The following is a 14,630-nucleotide window of genomic DNA, read 5'->3' as shown; positions in this document are numbered from 1 at the left end:
CCATGACAAAATTACATGAAGTATGATTTCAATGTCCATAAATAAAGTTTTATTGGCACACAGCCATGCCCATACCTTGACGTATTTATTGTTTGTGGCTACTTCGATGCATTAAAACAGTAGAATAGTTGTGACTGAGATCATATGGCCCATGGAACCGAAAAAAATTATTCTGTGGCCCTTTACAGGAAACGTTTCCTGACTGCTGACCTACATGATTGTAGCCACTTACATAACACATGGGATTTTTTCTCCAAGGTTTAGAAGCTTTCTTTGTTGTAGTAAAAATGGACCCCCATGGGGTCAGCTGAGGAGTATAAGCAGCACATCCTTTGAAGCACCTTTGAGAGAGCTTTGGGTCCACAGAAGAACACGCCGATGCTGCTGCTGCAGAAGGATAAGACAAGGAAAGAATGTGTTACGCAGGAGCAAGGCTAGCCAGAAACCAAGACAGAGTCATAAAATTAGTGAGGTGGTTGGAGTTGTGACTTGACTTATTTTTCTCTACTCACTTCCTTGTCCTTAGATTCTTTCTCCTACTCTCACTGTCATGCTCCCACACAGGCTCCCAGAATTTTGTTAGATCCTAAAACACACAGGTGGGTGGAGCCCAGGAGATCAGGGGTGACAGGATTGTGATGACTGGGGAGGGAGTTTCAATGACAGAGGTCATAGCACTTGGATTTCTGGTCCAGTGACCCTGATTCATGTCCTCCTGGGTTGGTGACTAGAATGTCACTGCTCTGCTTTACTCATCACTATTCCAGGCCCTGGAATAGGGCTTGGCACACAGCAAAAAAACAAAACAAAACAAAACAAAAACCAACAAAAAAACCACATTTTTTGAAGGAAAGAATAAATGGTTCCGTTGATTATTATCTGCACGATCTTGGGGCGGATCTCAATCTCCGCATGTGCAACAAGAGACTCATGACTACATTATATGTTTTATTGGAGCAAAATGAGATAATGCACTCAACGAGGTTTAAAAAGAGTTATTATTAATATCTTGTTAAGCCCTGCCTTTTTACAGATAATAAAATTTATACTAAAGTGATAGCAGCTTTATTTTTTCTGTTGGAATACCTTTGGTTTTCAAAGAAGGCCAAAAAGAAGAATTGGAAAGAGAAAGACATCACTGAAAATGGAGTCACCCAAAAGCTGTCTTCTCTAGTCAGGGGGTTTCAGAAAATTGTGTGGAAGAGGTCTTGTTGCATATAGTGACTGTTCCCCGGCGGCTCAGATCCCCTGGGACCCCAGCTGCTAGCTCTTGTATGTGCACAAGACACTGGTACAAGGATGCAGGTTGTCTCTGGAAGTCTGGAGCAGCCAGTCTCTATAGGGACTTACGGACCATACTTCTCTTGTCTTGCGATGTTCTGTTCCTATAGCATTTTTCCAATCTCTGCCACAAGTTGAGTTAGTTAGTCTAGTCTAGAGCACAAGCTCTCCTACTTCGTTGTGCATAAAATCACCTAGGCAGATTGTTAAAACCTAGATTCGCAGGCTTGAATCCAAGGACTGCATTTGTTAGCAAGGCCCCCAGACGATACTGAAGCACATGGTGCTATGAGCCATACTTTGAGAAACACTGTCTTGGGAAAATTCCTGGGACTCTAGGACTGGCCCATCCAGCATCTCTGCTCCCTGATAGCTGACTGTAGTTGGGAAATTCTTCTATGGCCTCGTTCTTCTTAGCTTATATGTTAACATGGTTCTCTGCCATGTATCCAATCCACATTTTAATTATGTGTTCCAGGCCCATAATAACCATGGTAAAAATTGATGGTTCAATTACATTTCAAACTCTAGCTTCAAAGGAACTTATCAAGTGGACTCATTTGTAAATGACAATAGGTTTAAAATATATAAGTACTATTTTGGAAGATATTATTCGCATGGCAAAATTTGAGAAAGTACTTTTTTAGAAAGTATTTTTCACGAAAAAATACGAGTTTATGATTTAATGAAGCAACTTTAAGGTGTTTATAGAAACAGAAGGTGCTGATTAAGAATGTGGTGGGTTCCACCACTCTGTTGCTGAGGAGTTTTGGGTACGTTTATTATCTCCTCAAAGCCCCCCACTTCCTTGTCTATGATGGGGTGCATTATAGGGCTCCTAGAAGCTCTGATAGGATTAGCCAGGACATTGCGGGTACAGCCCCCATCCAGTGCTTGGTGCACGGTGAGCCTCAGTAGCAGCCCACATGCTGACCCACGGGATGTCTGTCTGCTCCACAGAGCTGAGCAGAGGCTGTGACGTGGGCTCTTAACACAACAATGATAACAGTCTCCCCGGGACCAGCATCCCAGCACTGGGTTGTTGGAATTCTGAAGTGAAACATTTTGAATGATAGATGGGTCAGGCAAAACCCTTCCCAGAGAAGAGCGGCAGCTTGGCTTTGTGTCTGAGGCCCAGAGGTATCCCTGCATCCGTGTTCAAAGATGCCCTTATGGGTGGTGTTATTTTTCCATTCGCGTAGGTGTCACCAAAGAGATAGCCCACTGGCCCATTCCCAACAGGCTAGAGTTGCCCTTTCGTTTGCAGTCATAGTGACTGTTTGCAGGTCCTGAGGATACCTTTTGATGCTCTGCCTTTAAGACTCCATTTCAAAGGGTTCTGACTGCTAGCGGCCAGGTGAACCACTGGTGTTCCCAGCCGTTCACAGCAACCCTGCCTCTTTTGAAGTTGTGGCTATTCCGCTGCACAACGAAGTACACACTTTGCTGTATTCATGTAACTGTCACGATTATGCGGGCACCAAAAAGTCTCACAAAGGCCATTCATTTTCTACCTTCCCTAGCACTCTGTGCCTTCCTGTCCCTGCACAGGGCAGCCAATCGCTTGCCTTGCTTGCCCTCCTCGGCAGTTGTGGTTTCGAGTGTGGAGATTTCTTGTAACGAATGCATACTGTGTGACTCACAGAGCCGAGATTCTGCACAAAGTGGTAAGGCACAGATGTGGCAGCATTTTTTTTTTCTTTTTATGAGGCAATGGACAAGTGCAACAGAACCCTAATGGGGTTGGTAGAGAAAAAAATTCTTCTATAAAGTTTAATTACCCACGATTGCTTAGAATTTAAAAAAAAAGATTCCCTGTAAAAGAAGTATAAAAACACAAGGCATTATTCTCCAGTTTACAGCCTACAAGCTGCAGAGCTTGCACATGAACGAGGACTTGGATCCAGGACAACATTAACGGCATCGATCAGTCTGGGCTGCTGACTTTGATGAGAAAAGGACAAATTTTACGTGAACTGCAAAGATGGTTCTAACATTAACAGTATTATTTTTAACTCTTATAAACAATAGAGAGAATCCTCTTGTTCCCCTACTTATTTGCTAAATAACTATTGTCCTCTTTTCTATGGGGTTGATGCATTTTTTTCAAAACAGTTCAGCGATGCTATGCATGAAAGGCATCCAAAATGTCACCCACCAGGAGATTTCTGCTCAGCAGATATATGGGAGAGGGGGTGTGCCCGAGAGTAATTCCACCATCTTCCTGGATTCCCAGGTTCTGCTGCCTTGAGCCCTTCTCTCTTTAAATTGTACGTTTGTTTTTATGTGTTGGCTTTTATGCTTGGTAAGTTATAACCCTGTAGGGGCAGACCCTAAACCCCATTTAAAAAAAATCAAATTACTTTATACCCTGAGTGCATTCTGCAAATAAAATCGATAAAGAGAAGCTTCCCATGGATTTATGGAGGCTTAGAAAGAAGACAAGGAGGGCTGTGAACTTGGTATCAGACAGTAGACACAACTTCCAGTTAATCTTTCCTAGCGAATGTTTTTCATTAGAAATTCCTCCAAATGATTCATTGTACAATTATATTTTGTACAACACCTTCTTCTCACAACCACAGATGATAATTGCGTTGGCCAGCTTTTTTTTTTTTTTTTTTAAATCAGCAGGCTGATTTGTAGCAGCCTGCTCTGTGACTTTTCTCTGCATCCTAATTACTCAGTGGTTCATTAGGAGCTACAAACGTTCCTAACAGTGCTTGCTCACCACTGAGAATTAACTTGCTATTCCCACCAACTCCATTTTCTTTGGGAAGAATTAGGAATCTGGTCCCAGCTTCCATATCCGTCTCGTGGTCCCTTCACTTGCTGATGCTGGCCATGGTGCTTAGCTCCATGGGGCACAGACAAAGTTCCCGCCTTTGAGGATGGTCATGGTCCAACAGAAAATGAAACAAGAGAGAAAGAGAAGTAGGTGAATTGCAGCATTGGATGCCAGGGAACGGTAGGGCCATTTTTCTGCCCATCTTTTCTCCATCCTCTTTCTGGTAAAACATATTTCTTCATCCAGAAATATGCTAATACAGTTGCCATATCTAATAATTTTCTAGGTAAAACCATCAAAGACACAGCAAAATAAAGACAAATCCACTTGTGCTCACCCAACCTCCGACAATTAGAATAAAGCCAGTAATTCTCACTGAATCTTCACCTGACTCTAAATGGAGAGCTGGATGTCCTCTGGTGGAAAGGCACTATTGAAATATGCTGACAATATCTCCGTCATAACTTAATGGTGGCTTTATTTTTCTCCTAAAGTTATAATTTATCATGTGTGGGGTTTCCACTTAGGTCTGTCTCTTTTGGTATTCTGAACACTTCAGTCTTATAATGAATGTTAAGACTATCCTATTAGAGAGAGGCCCTGTATGCTATCATCAGAATGTGAATTTGTCAAAAATATCATTTAAAAACATTTGCACATATGCATGTACAAATGAGAATTGGAGAGTGTGCACACAAGCAAATGTGGTTCCAGATGGACACATTTACTCGATTTAGTATAAAGGTATTTTTACATTTCTGAAAACAATGTGTGGTCTAAAATACATTCCTGCAATATGGAATAGAATTTCCCAATCATATGGTAAGTCGGCACCTTTCTTCATCGTTGGGTTGGATTAAACAGTTCTAACAAATGGTGGTACTCTTCTGAAGTCTTTAGTTGTTCTTTCGAGATAAGAGAAACACTTCTACCCAAATTGTGAAGAAATGGCCAACTCTTCAAAGTTTTTATGGTCATTAATTACATAAAGTTTTAGATCTACACAGCATAAGGAAGTTATTAGCAGATAAGTCAAGAGCAGCAAATTATAAATACGTGGTGAAACATAAGATCAAAGACCGAAGTCCTATGGAAAATCATTTTACTCAATTAATTAAGAATAACCGATCTACAGATCCAGTTGGTTGAGTATATGCATGATGTGTGTCCATCCAAAGAGTAGCTCGATGTTACAAAGGTACACATTTTTTCATTCTGTGTACCTTCTTGGAAATGATCCCCGATTTTCTGATTATCTTGTGAAAGCTTGCTAACAGGTTGAGACTCTTTACAAAAAATGAAATACAGCTTCCATTTTTGGGAAAGACACACACTTCTATAGATTAGGAAGACATGACTGTCAGTGCCTGTAATTAACCTACCGTATTTTAGTTGGGAGAATGGTTTTCATTGTTTTGTGTTTGAAGTACTTTTCTGGGCTCGTCCAACATAAGCAACGTACAGCCAATGTCACATGCCTGTGATTTGGGGCCAATCAAAGGCTTACTTTCTATATATTCACTCACTACTCAGTGATCTTCTTTTAAAACTAGACTTGTGTTTTGTAATATAGCTGATAAATTACAAAAATTAATTGCAAAATAAAAACAATTGAGTACCCTTTCCCATTTTTCTACTTTCAGTCTTTGATCTCTTTTTAATTTTTTCCTCCCCTTTCTTATTTGTATTCATTTTGATGCCCATCAATTTGTTTCTCTATTACTGTTATTTTTGCAATTTTCTGGTTCCTTTGGAGCTTGCACTATTCTCTTTGATCTGCTTCCCTTCGAGCTTTATTTTTGGTGCTATTTTTCATGTTCTGTAAAAAAAAAATATTTTGTCCCTCTTCCCTTTATTCTTTTAACTCCTTCTTCTTAGAACAAGAACAAACTCCAGCTTTGAGTGAACAGGTAAATGTTTTTAAAAGAGTAAGCCCTAAGAATCCTTGGCTTCGTGCTGATGAATAGAAATGGTTGAGAGCATACTTCAAAGGCCCTCAAGAACAAAGAACCTTTTCTGAGACCACTAACAAATCCACCAATTCTTTCTGACCCATCTTTGCCAAAAGATATGAGCTAATGACAGGAAAGACCTGTCTTGTAAGAATAGCCAAGTAGGCTTGGGAACAAACATATCCTTGACATAATTAAGGAAAAACATACTGTTTATCTCTTTAATAACCATCTTGAGGAAAATTAATGTTACTTTGTCCTTTGTGCGGAACAATAATTGGATTGTGTGTTTCATTTGTATCTGGACAAAGGCCAGGATATTGAAATACTTCTCAAAATTAGATTTTCTTGTTTAAAGATTAGATTTTATTGGCATTCTCTTTCTGAGATTTCTTCATTAAAAGCTTCATTAAACATAAATCTTCTTTTACACAGCAGAAAACAAAATTATTTTAAGGAGGTCATTTTAAAAGTCTTTTGGAAGGGGAGGTGCTAAGCTCTCCTGGTGACTTGTCTTACCAAAAATTGGGCATTCCAGGGAAGAAATGATCATTGATCTTTGCATACATGTATCTTATATTAATTACATTGATAGTTGAGCTATATAATAAGTTATGTTCCAGTGTCTAAGGCTGTTACAAATGAGCTATTTTTAAAATTTAAGGGTTAGGAAGCATGCTGTAGAGGCTTGATTTGTTGACAACCTTAGGGGGTGTCTTTAACTCTGGGGGAGATGAAGTCATCCATCAGGAAGAGTTTACATAGTTAATGTGCTGAAAAGCTCAATTGGGTTTTAAGTACCATTTACATACTAAATTTTGATTACAGCTTCTGAACAGGAATGAGAACACTCTTCACCAGGGCAACGAGAAAAGTGACAGCTCTGTGGTTTTCCTGCCTTCAAACCGTTTCCTACTCCTCATTCTGGGCATGCTTAGACACACACTTCCAAGCCACTACCCAAAACAATGGCTCCGGCAATGTTAATGCAAACTCAGCTCTGCTCTTGGTCTCCTGGTGCTGTTTCTGGTTCACAGCTTTCCGAGGAAAAGATCATTAAGTGGTTTGGCTTAAAAGACCTTCCCCACAGGGCCACAAACTTCACGTATAACAGAAATAAACAAATATAATGTGATTCATTAATAAGGTGCAATTCTTAACAAAGAATGGTCTTACCTATAGGAACTCAAAGTAAAGATGTATGTGTCCCTGTCAAAAGCCTGCAAGTGAGAACATTCATGCTATAACTGAAAACAAGTGTGAAAATATTAATCAGATGAGTAGCTTTTTTTTTCCCCAAAAGAAGAACATACAAACAAAGAAAATCCTAATCATGGTTGTAACATATGAGCTTGTAACATTTTGTTAGTTCTCCACCCACCATCTTTTTAAGGAACTCACCAATAAAATGATCCAGCCTTTGCCCCTGGATAAGTACCCCATGCGTAGGAGATGAAGATTGGTGACTTCAGAGTTCAGAGAAGGCTAGGGCTCTAGAAGTCGGGACTGGATGTTGAACAGGCAACACAAGGGAACCAGATTCTGAGGCTCTGGTAGTTGGATGGGTTCAAAGCACCACATTTAGGGAGAAGATGGGACACTGGAATTGGATTCTAGGCCAAGAATCAGTAAGAAACAAGGCAAGAAACAAAGTGGAGTCAGTGGGTTTCAGAAATGGTGCTCTTGGAGAGTCCCAAGGCCACTTGCCATGGGCTGGTCCAGCTCTCATAGGTCATCCGAGCCTGAGCTGAGCCCGGGGATAGAAGTAACGGCACAGTTGGTCCACTCCCTCCCTCCCTTATCCCTGAAGTTAAAGGTTAAGCTTTTCGTGGCCTCTCTCACTGGAAATTCTTTACTCTCAGGACAATTCAAGGTCAAGAGAAGGTCTCCACTGCTTCCAGCAGATTCATTCCTGAGCTGATGCAGGCATGGTGTGCTCAGGAATCCAGAGCCTCTGCAGTGAGTGCTCTCGGTTTGGGCCTGGGGGTTCTCAGGCAGGCTGCCACAGCACAGGGCATACAGGGTTGGCTGAGGGTCTCACAGGGCTGGAACTGCACAGGTTATAAAGCTTGGACTTGTCCACTCCTTCCACATGTCCCTCTCACCATACCTCCTTCGAACAGCTGGTCTAGGGAGGTCTCAAAAATTTAGTGACGATTAATAAAAAAGAAAATGGAATAGTTATAGCACAAAAAGAGTATTAGACAAATGGAGGAAAAAGGCAACCAAACTGATCAAAAGATGATTAGTATTTACCAGAAGAGTATCCCATAGGGCAAAAAGCATGCGAGGGAATGATGGAAGGTTTCAGGGTGCAAGAACCCTGATGAGGGTCCACAAAGCAGCAGCACCAGAACTTCTGGGAGCGATGGGAACAGGGAATTAGAAAGACCCTAGTAGATTTTAATTTACTTGTAATGGTTCAGTACTGATTTAAGTTGGGCAGAAGAAAAGACAGAAAAGTCAGAAGAAAAGATGTAAATGACATGATTAATCTGATAGCTACAAGTAATTTATATTAAACTCTGTGACCTGGGAACAGAGAGTATGTTGTCCTCTCCTCCAGATAGGGTGGTCCTTTGAACTTCTGTCCATCTGAATTGGCTTCTTTGCCTATCTCGTCCAGTTTCCTCATTCTAATACAGCTCACATCTACCACCTCCCAGGTGTGCATCTCCAGCCTGAACTCCTCTGACTCCTGACTCACATTTACCCAATTGCTTGACGCCTCTGCTTGAATGTATAATAGGCATCACAATAAACATGTCAAAAAACCGAATTCTAGATATCCTGTGCCTGCAAATCTGCTCCTCTTAGTCATCTCCAAATTAGTAAGCATAAGTCCATTCTAGCTTGGGTCATGCCAGTCTCCCATCTAATCCAGCAACAAGCCATGTCAGCTCTACCTTCACAAAACACTGGCATCCAGCTGCCTCTCAGCACCTGCGCTGCTCCTGATCCAAGCCACAACACGGTTCACCTCTTCTGGGCCTCTCCATTTCTGTCCTAGGGCACTTTTAATTTATTCTCTCATGACAGCCAGAGGTAATCTTATTAAATATAAGACAGGTCATGTCACCTTTATGCTTAGACCTTTGAGTTTGAGTGGATTCCTCTCTTAGAATAAAATCAAAAGCCTTAGAATGGTCTGTAACAGTCCCCTAAGTTATCTCTCCTATATGTCTTCTGCCACTCTTCCTCTTACCCACTCTGTTCCAACCTCACTGGCCTCCTGGCATGCAAGGAACAGTGTCTGCTGCCTCAGGATCTTGGCACATGCTGTCCTTCTGCTCTTTCCAGTTATCTATGTGGCATACTTCCTCATTTCCTTGGTCTTTCCTCAAATATGGAAACTATTCTTTAAGTAAGGACAGTATTAGGACCTATCGACTTTTAAGAGCCATAGATGATGGGAATCAAAACAGAGGCAGAGTTAGGAGACATAGAATAATAGTGATAAATATTGGCATTAGTGCTTTGCACTTGACCAAGTTATGTATTTTTTGAATTATGAAATCAACACTGTGGCCACAAGGTATCATTCATGTTTTAAAACAGGGCCCCAAATCTCAAACAAGCTACCCTGTCTGGGTCACATAGCCAGTAACTTCTAGAATTAGAAAGCACAGCCTTCACTCCTGTCTTGTGGTCCCAGAGCAAATGCTCTTCCTCCTCTGCATCAAAGTTTATTGTATCATGATAATGATATAATAACAAGTGATATAATAATAATAATAATAATGACAGCAGCTAACCTTTACGGATTCAAAACACTGTTTTAAGCACTTTCCATGTATTCACACAGTTCATCCTCACAGAAGCCTGGGAGGGGAGCACTGTTATTTAAAATGCAGTTTACAGAGAAAGAGACTAAGTCAGTGGCAGGGAACATAACCTGTCCAAAGCAAGCAGGTAGTTATGGTAGAACCAGGATTTACACCCAGGCACTCGGGCTCCAGATCCTGGGTCTTTAACCACCACATTAAGTCTCTGCTTGGTCTTACAGCACTTTTCTTGTGCTTTGCTGAACAGGCTAGATACAATTTACAGTTGGACATAAGTGAATTCTCCACCGGATAAGTTGTGCTCAACTGTATTCACTGAACATTTCTTCAAGACCTAGGTAGTTTAAGAAATACCATCTTAAAAAAAATAAAAAAGGAGATACCATCTTCGATTGAATTTAAGTGTGAAACATTTTAGCACAACTGCTCATTGTCAGATGTTGAAATCCAGTCAAGCAGAGGTCTGTGGTTTTTGGAAAACCCCATGACCACCCTTTCTAAGGTTGATATTTTCTCCCTGAACAAGGTGCCGCCTACTACAAACTGAGGAACTCATGCCCTAGACTTTTCCACCTCAGCACCAACCTCCAGGGAGGCTCTCACAGGCAGAGGGAAGAGAGTGCCTTACCCGGGATGAGCATAGGCCATCTGTCGGAACTCGTTGTTCCAGTTAGGTCTTCCATAGAACGTTTTCTGCTTTAATCCCGTGATCACATCGGTACTTTCATCCCAGTGTAAAGCAATGTGAACAGCCTAAAATAAAATTGTGACATCAGGTGATATTTAGAAAAAAACACCAGGAAACTCCTTCTCCATAAAAGATCAAGTACTTATGTTCATTTGTAGATTGAATACTCAAAAAAATTTCTTCATGAGGCTAGAGATGGTTATCATCAGTATCAGAAATCACTGATTTTGCATTTTGGGATAGACATCCCATCTCATTCATCTTTGTATTCCACCTTGGGCACTACTGAAACAAAGGGTTTGATGTATGCCTGGGTAAGGTACAATAACGTGAACCTGGGAGGAATTTTCTTGACAAGGATGAACATAGTACCCTAAGTATGGTTAAGGGAAAGCAAGCATTAAGCTACTACCTTTTCTTCTGCCAAACGTCTTAGAAATTAATCTCTGCCTCTGTCCCCATTCACTTACTATTAAACCTTAGCGATTTGAGAAGGGCACTGACAGATTAGAATGATAGGAAATGTTCAGGAAGCAGCTGGGTCTTATAATCAGTTCTGCCTAGTGGGCCGAAACAATTTGAAGTGTACTGTCCAGGTTCTAACGTTGGGAGGAGGTGGAGTCTGGTGGACAGACTCTGGTGGCCAAGCAAAGAGAGGGGCAAGGTTGGAGCTTCATGACCAACCATTTGCCATCAAATTATATAAGAGTGCACAGGCATCAGGTAAGTAGTGGCCAATAAATAAGAACCTGGGGCATAGTACTGCCTACTGATGATATTTCAAGTTGCTGAATCCTGGTAGCTACTTTCCTTCTTACCTCCTGGGATTTGTGTCTTCTGTGTTCATCTCCTTGACACCCACACAGCTCTTGTGTTCATGTGTTTCACGTTCTTTGGTGCTCCCTTTGCTCATGTCCTCTGACTCATCCTGCTCCTGAGCAGTTTGGCTAATAACCCTGCTGGGCCAACCGTTACCCCAGGTGAGATCCCAACAGACCAGTCGGTGATGGTGGAGAGTGGTGGAGTTGCAGAAGCCTGGGCTGCAGGAAGTTGCCAGCAGGCAGGCCTGATCCCAGGTGTCAGGATCCTACTGGAATGGAGTTTGGGAGTAGGGGATTCCAGGACAGGGAGCAACAGTAAGAGGATGGCAGGATCCTCTTCTTGGGCAGGTTTATCAAGACAGAGAAGGAAGCATGAAGTAGGAAACAAGAGCTCAGGAATAGGAAGTGAGGTGGTAGTTGAGGATTGAGCCTTGAAAAGTGGTAGAAGCTGTTATCAGAACTGGAAGTCAAGGTCAGCGTTGTGTCAGCCTCCAGATTAGAGCAGCCCTTTTGCAACCCCACAACGCCTCTTGCTTAACAGTAGGATTGACTGGTGCCATACAGTCTGCTGGTTTCAGCTGTGGGCAAAGAAGAAGGCAGAGGCAGCCAATTTACTTTTGACTAAGTACCAAACCTAATGACCGCTCAGGCCTATTCTCCTTGGTTTCTCCACCAATCACATGGCTGAACATTGCTTCTCCCTAATTTTTGATGCATTATAAAATCCTGTTTCTTCTACTTCTTTCTCTGACTCCTCATTCAAGGATGAAATGTCAGATTTGTTTTCCTATGATCTTCTCCTGTCTCACAATGCAGCTGCTTTCCCAGTCTCTAGTCCCTTTTGGGCTATTAGTCCCCATTTTCATGGTTCCAATGAGCATCACCTACAAAGATGACTACCAACTTTCTCCCCCTGCCCTCATCTTCCTGCCCGAGTAGAATCCTGGGTCTTGAACTCCCCGAGCATATTTTTACATATTTTTTTTCTGTTTCTTCAAATTGATCCTCATAGTTCAAATGAATCTTCAAGTAACGTGTGATTCAACTTCCTTCCACGTACAACTATTGAGCAATTCCTAAATGCAGGCAGGGTACTATAGGTGAGCAGTACAAAAAGAAAGAGAGAAGGCCTCTGCTTTGTGAGGAACTGGTCATCAGAGGGAGAGGAAGCCCATGTGCACGATGTCAATGACATAAGTCAGACCAGAATCCTTCTTGACTAGAAAGGGAAAGAAAGTGCTCTTGGAGAATGAGACAAATTACCCCACAGAAGCCCCAAGTACTTTTGATTAAGGGAATTGGGGATGGCCAGGTCTTCGAAGAACCATCCCTGTCTAGACAGTGGGGAGGACAGAGGATGTTAAGTGGTTGTCAGGGAGAGGGAACAGAGAGGGAAGACATGGAGGGATGCAAACACAAGGCTTGTCTGGTGGCCCTTGAACGAGAGGGGCATGAGGGAACACAACCAAATGAGTTGGTTGCGGTCAGTCAGGAAGGGCCTTAAAGTCCCTGAGGAGAAGTTTGGGCATTATTTAACAGAAAAAAAGGGCCCTTTTCTACTTATGTTAGTGGTACTGTCGAACTACCCATCAGTGATATTCAAACATTTGGAATTATATTCGTTCCATATTTCTCAGCCCAGTGTTCAATTAATCTCCAAACCCTGTTGATTTGCCCTTCATAATACCTTTTCCATCTGTCCCTTCTGTTCTTGTCATTCTGCCACGTCGAGATTATTGAATTCAGTTTAACAATTGGCTATTTCTAAAACAGACTTTTGATTCCTTGCTGACAGAACGCACCAATTATTTTTTCCTGGAATTTGAGCATCTAAAGAGTTTCAACGTGTCACGACAAAAATTTAAGAACACGTCTATTTTAATTTATTTCTATTCAGTAAAGAAGTCTATCTTAAAACATACTTTGTGAAGGGGCAGAGATATGATGGGGCAGAGTTGTATTGTCATGAAATCAAACAAGGCCTCAGGTCTCAAAACTCCCAAATGACTGGGAGTTCAGAGATGGGCACAAGGAAGAGCAAGCACAGTACTTGAAGGCAACCCCCCCCCCAAAAAAAACCCAAAACAAACAAACAAAAAAACAAACAAAGGCTGTATTTGCACTTCATCCAATGGATCATTAGTCAAAAATCCTGTTTGAATAAGGGAAATGTTTGTTTGGAAAACATACTTAGCACTATTTAATTCATTAAGATGTTTTAAGCCTCTTTCCCAAGGAATCTGTATTTCCCAAAGGAAATTATCCCAAAGGAATACATATTTAAGACCAATGGCAAATAAGACCCTAAAAATTCATTTAGCTACTGAATTTTAAGCTAAGTCTTACCCAAAGGTACTGAGTCAAATTTCAGCTATGTCCCACAGGCCTATGTGTGTGTGTGTTTATGAGAGGCAGGGAGAGAGCAGGAGTAACCATGCTCAGGAACACTTTCATTTGTGAATTTAGTGATTAATGCAAATCTTGGCTCAGACATACTTTCCTTAAGTAAATATCAACAGGATCGACGTACATTTCATAAATCTAGTGATCACTTCATTGTTCGTTTCCATATTTGAGGAGTTAAATAAGATTTATTTATTTTTTTAAAAGATTTTATTTATTTATTTGACAGACAGAGATCACAAGTAGGCAGAGAGGCAGGCAAAGAGAGAGAGAGAGAGGAGGAAGCAAGCTCCCCGCTGAGCAGAGAGCCTGATGCGGGGCTCAATCCCAGGACTCATGACCTGAGGCGAAGGCAGAGACTTTAACCCACTGAGCCACCCAGGCGCCCCAGGAGTTAAATAAGATTTAAAACTTGGTAGTTATCGTTATCATTCAATATTGTCAACCCTGAAATTCTACCCTAGTGCAATATTTTGATATACATTATTTTTGGTAAACGCAACCTTACTATTTCACTGATACAATATGGTGCAGAACATGTGCCACAACAGACGATCCTCTTGATCTTGGGTGAATGAACATATGTGCACACACTTTCAAGAATGTCTTAAGAGAAAGAAGTCTCTAGATAACTCATGTATTCATAATGATTATTTTCTGTAGATGCTCACATACTTCGTAACACAAAATGTCGAACGTAAACACTTGGGTATTTTTTTCTGCTAACTCTGAATAGCTCAAAGTGTAGAATTAGAACCAATCAGGAGCCGAACAAAACAATACATCTGGAAGGGAATATTCGCTTGATGTTACTAAAATGACAAATGCAACGTTAAATGACCCAATTCTTCTCGGATTTCCACGCTTAGGATTGTCTTCCTTCCATTAACCATTTCTTTCCCAATCTTCTTT

The 14,630-nt window shown here is 41.3% G+C and overlaps 1 protein-coding gene across 1 annotated transcript in view; it reads right to left on the bottom strand.

Moving 5' to 3' along the window:
• Positions 1–260: 260 nt before the first annotated feature.
• The window catches only part of NOX3 (NADPH oxidase 3), a 55,735-nt gene continuing 41,365 nt past the window's right edge, over positions 261–14,630 (bottom strand). Inside the window, exons 12-13 of the mRNA XM_046006516.1 lie at positions 10,435–10,559; positions 261–387 (exon numbers count right to left, since the gene is read on the bottom strand). Of these exons, the coding sequence (XP_045862472.1) occupies positions 261–387; positions 10,435–10,559 (252 nt within the window). The remainder of the gene's footprint in view (positions 388–10,434; positions 10,560–14,630) is intronic.

Source organism: Meles meles, chromosome 5, assembly GCF_922984935.1.
Source record: "Meles meles chromosome 5, mMelMel3.1 paternal haplotype, whole genome shotgun sequence".
In the NCBI taxonomy this organism is placed as follows: Eukaryota; Metazoa; Chordata; class Mammalia; order Carnivora; family Mustelidae; genus Meles; species Meles meles.
The sequence above is the reverse complement of the archived record's forward strand: the minus strand, read 5'-3'. Positions and strand labels throughout refer to the sequence as shown.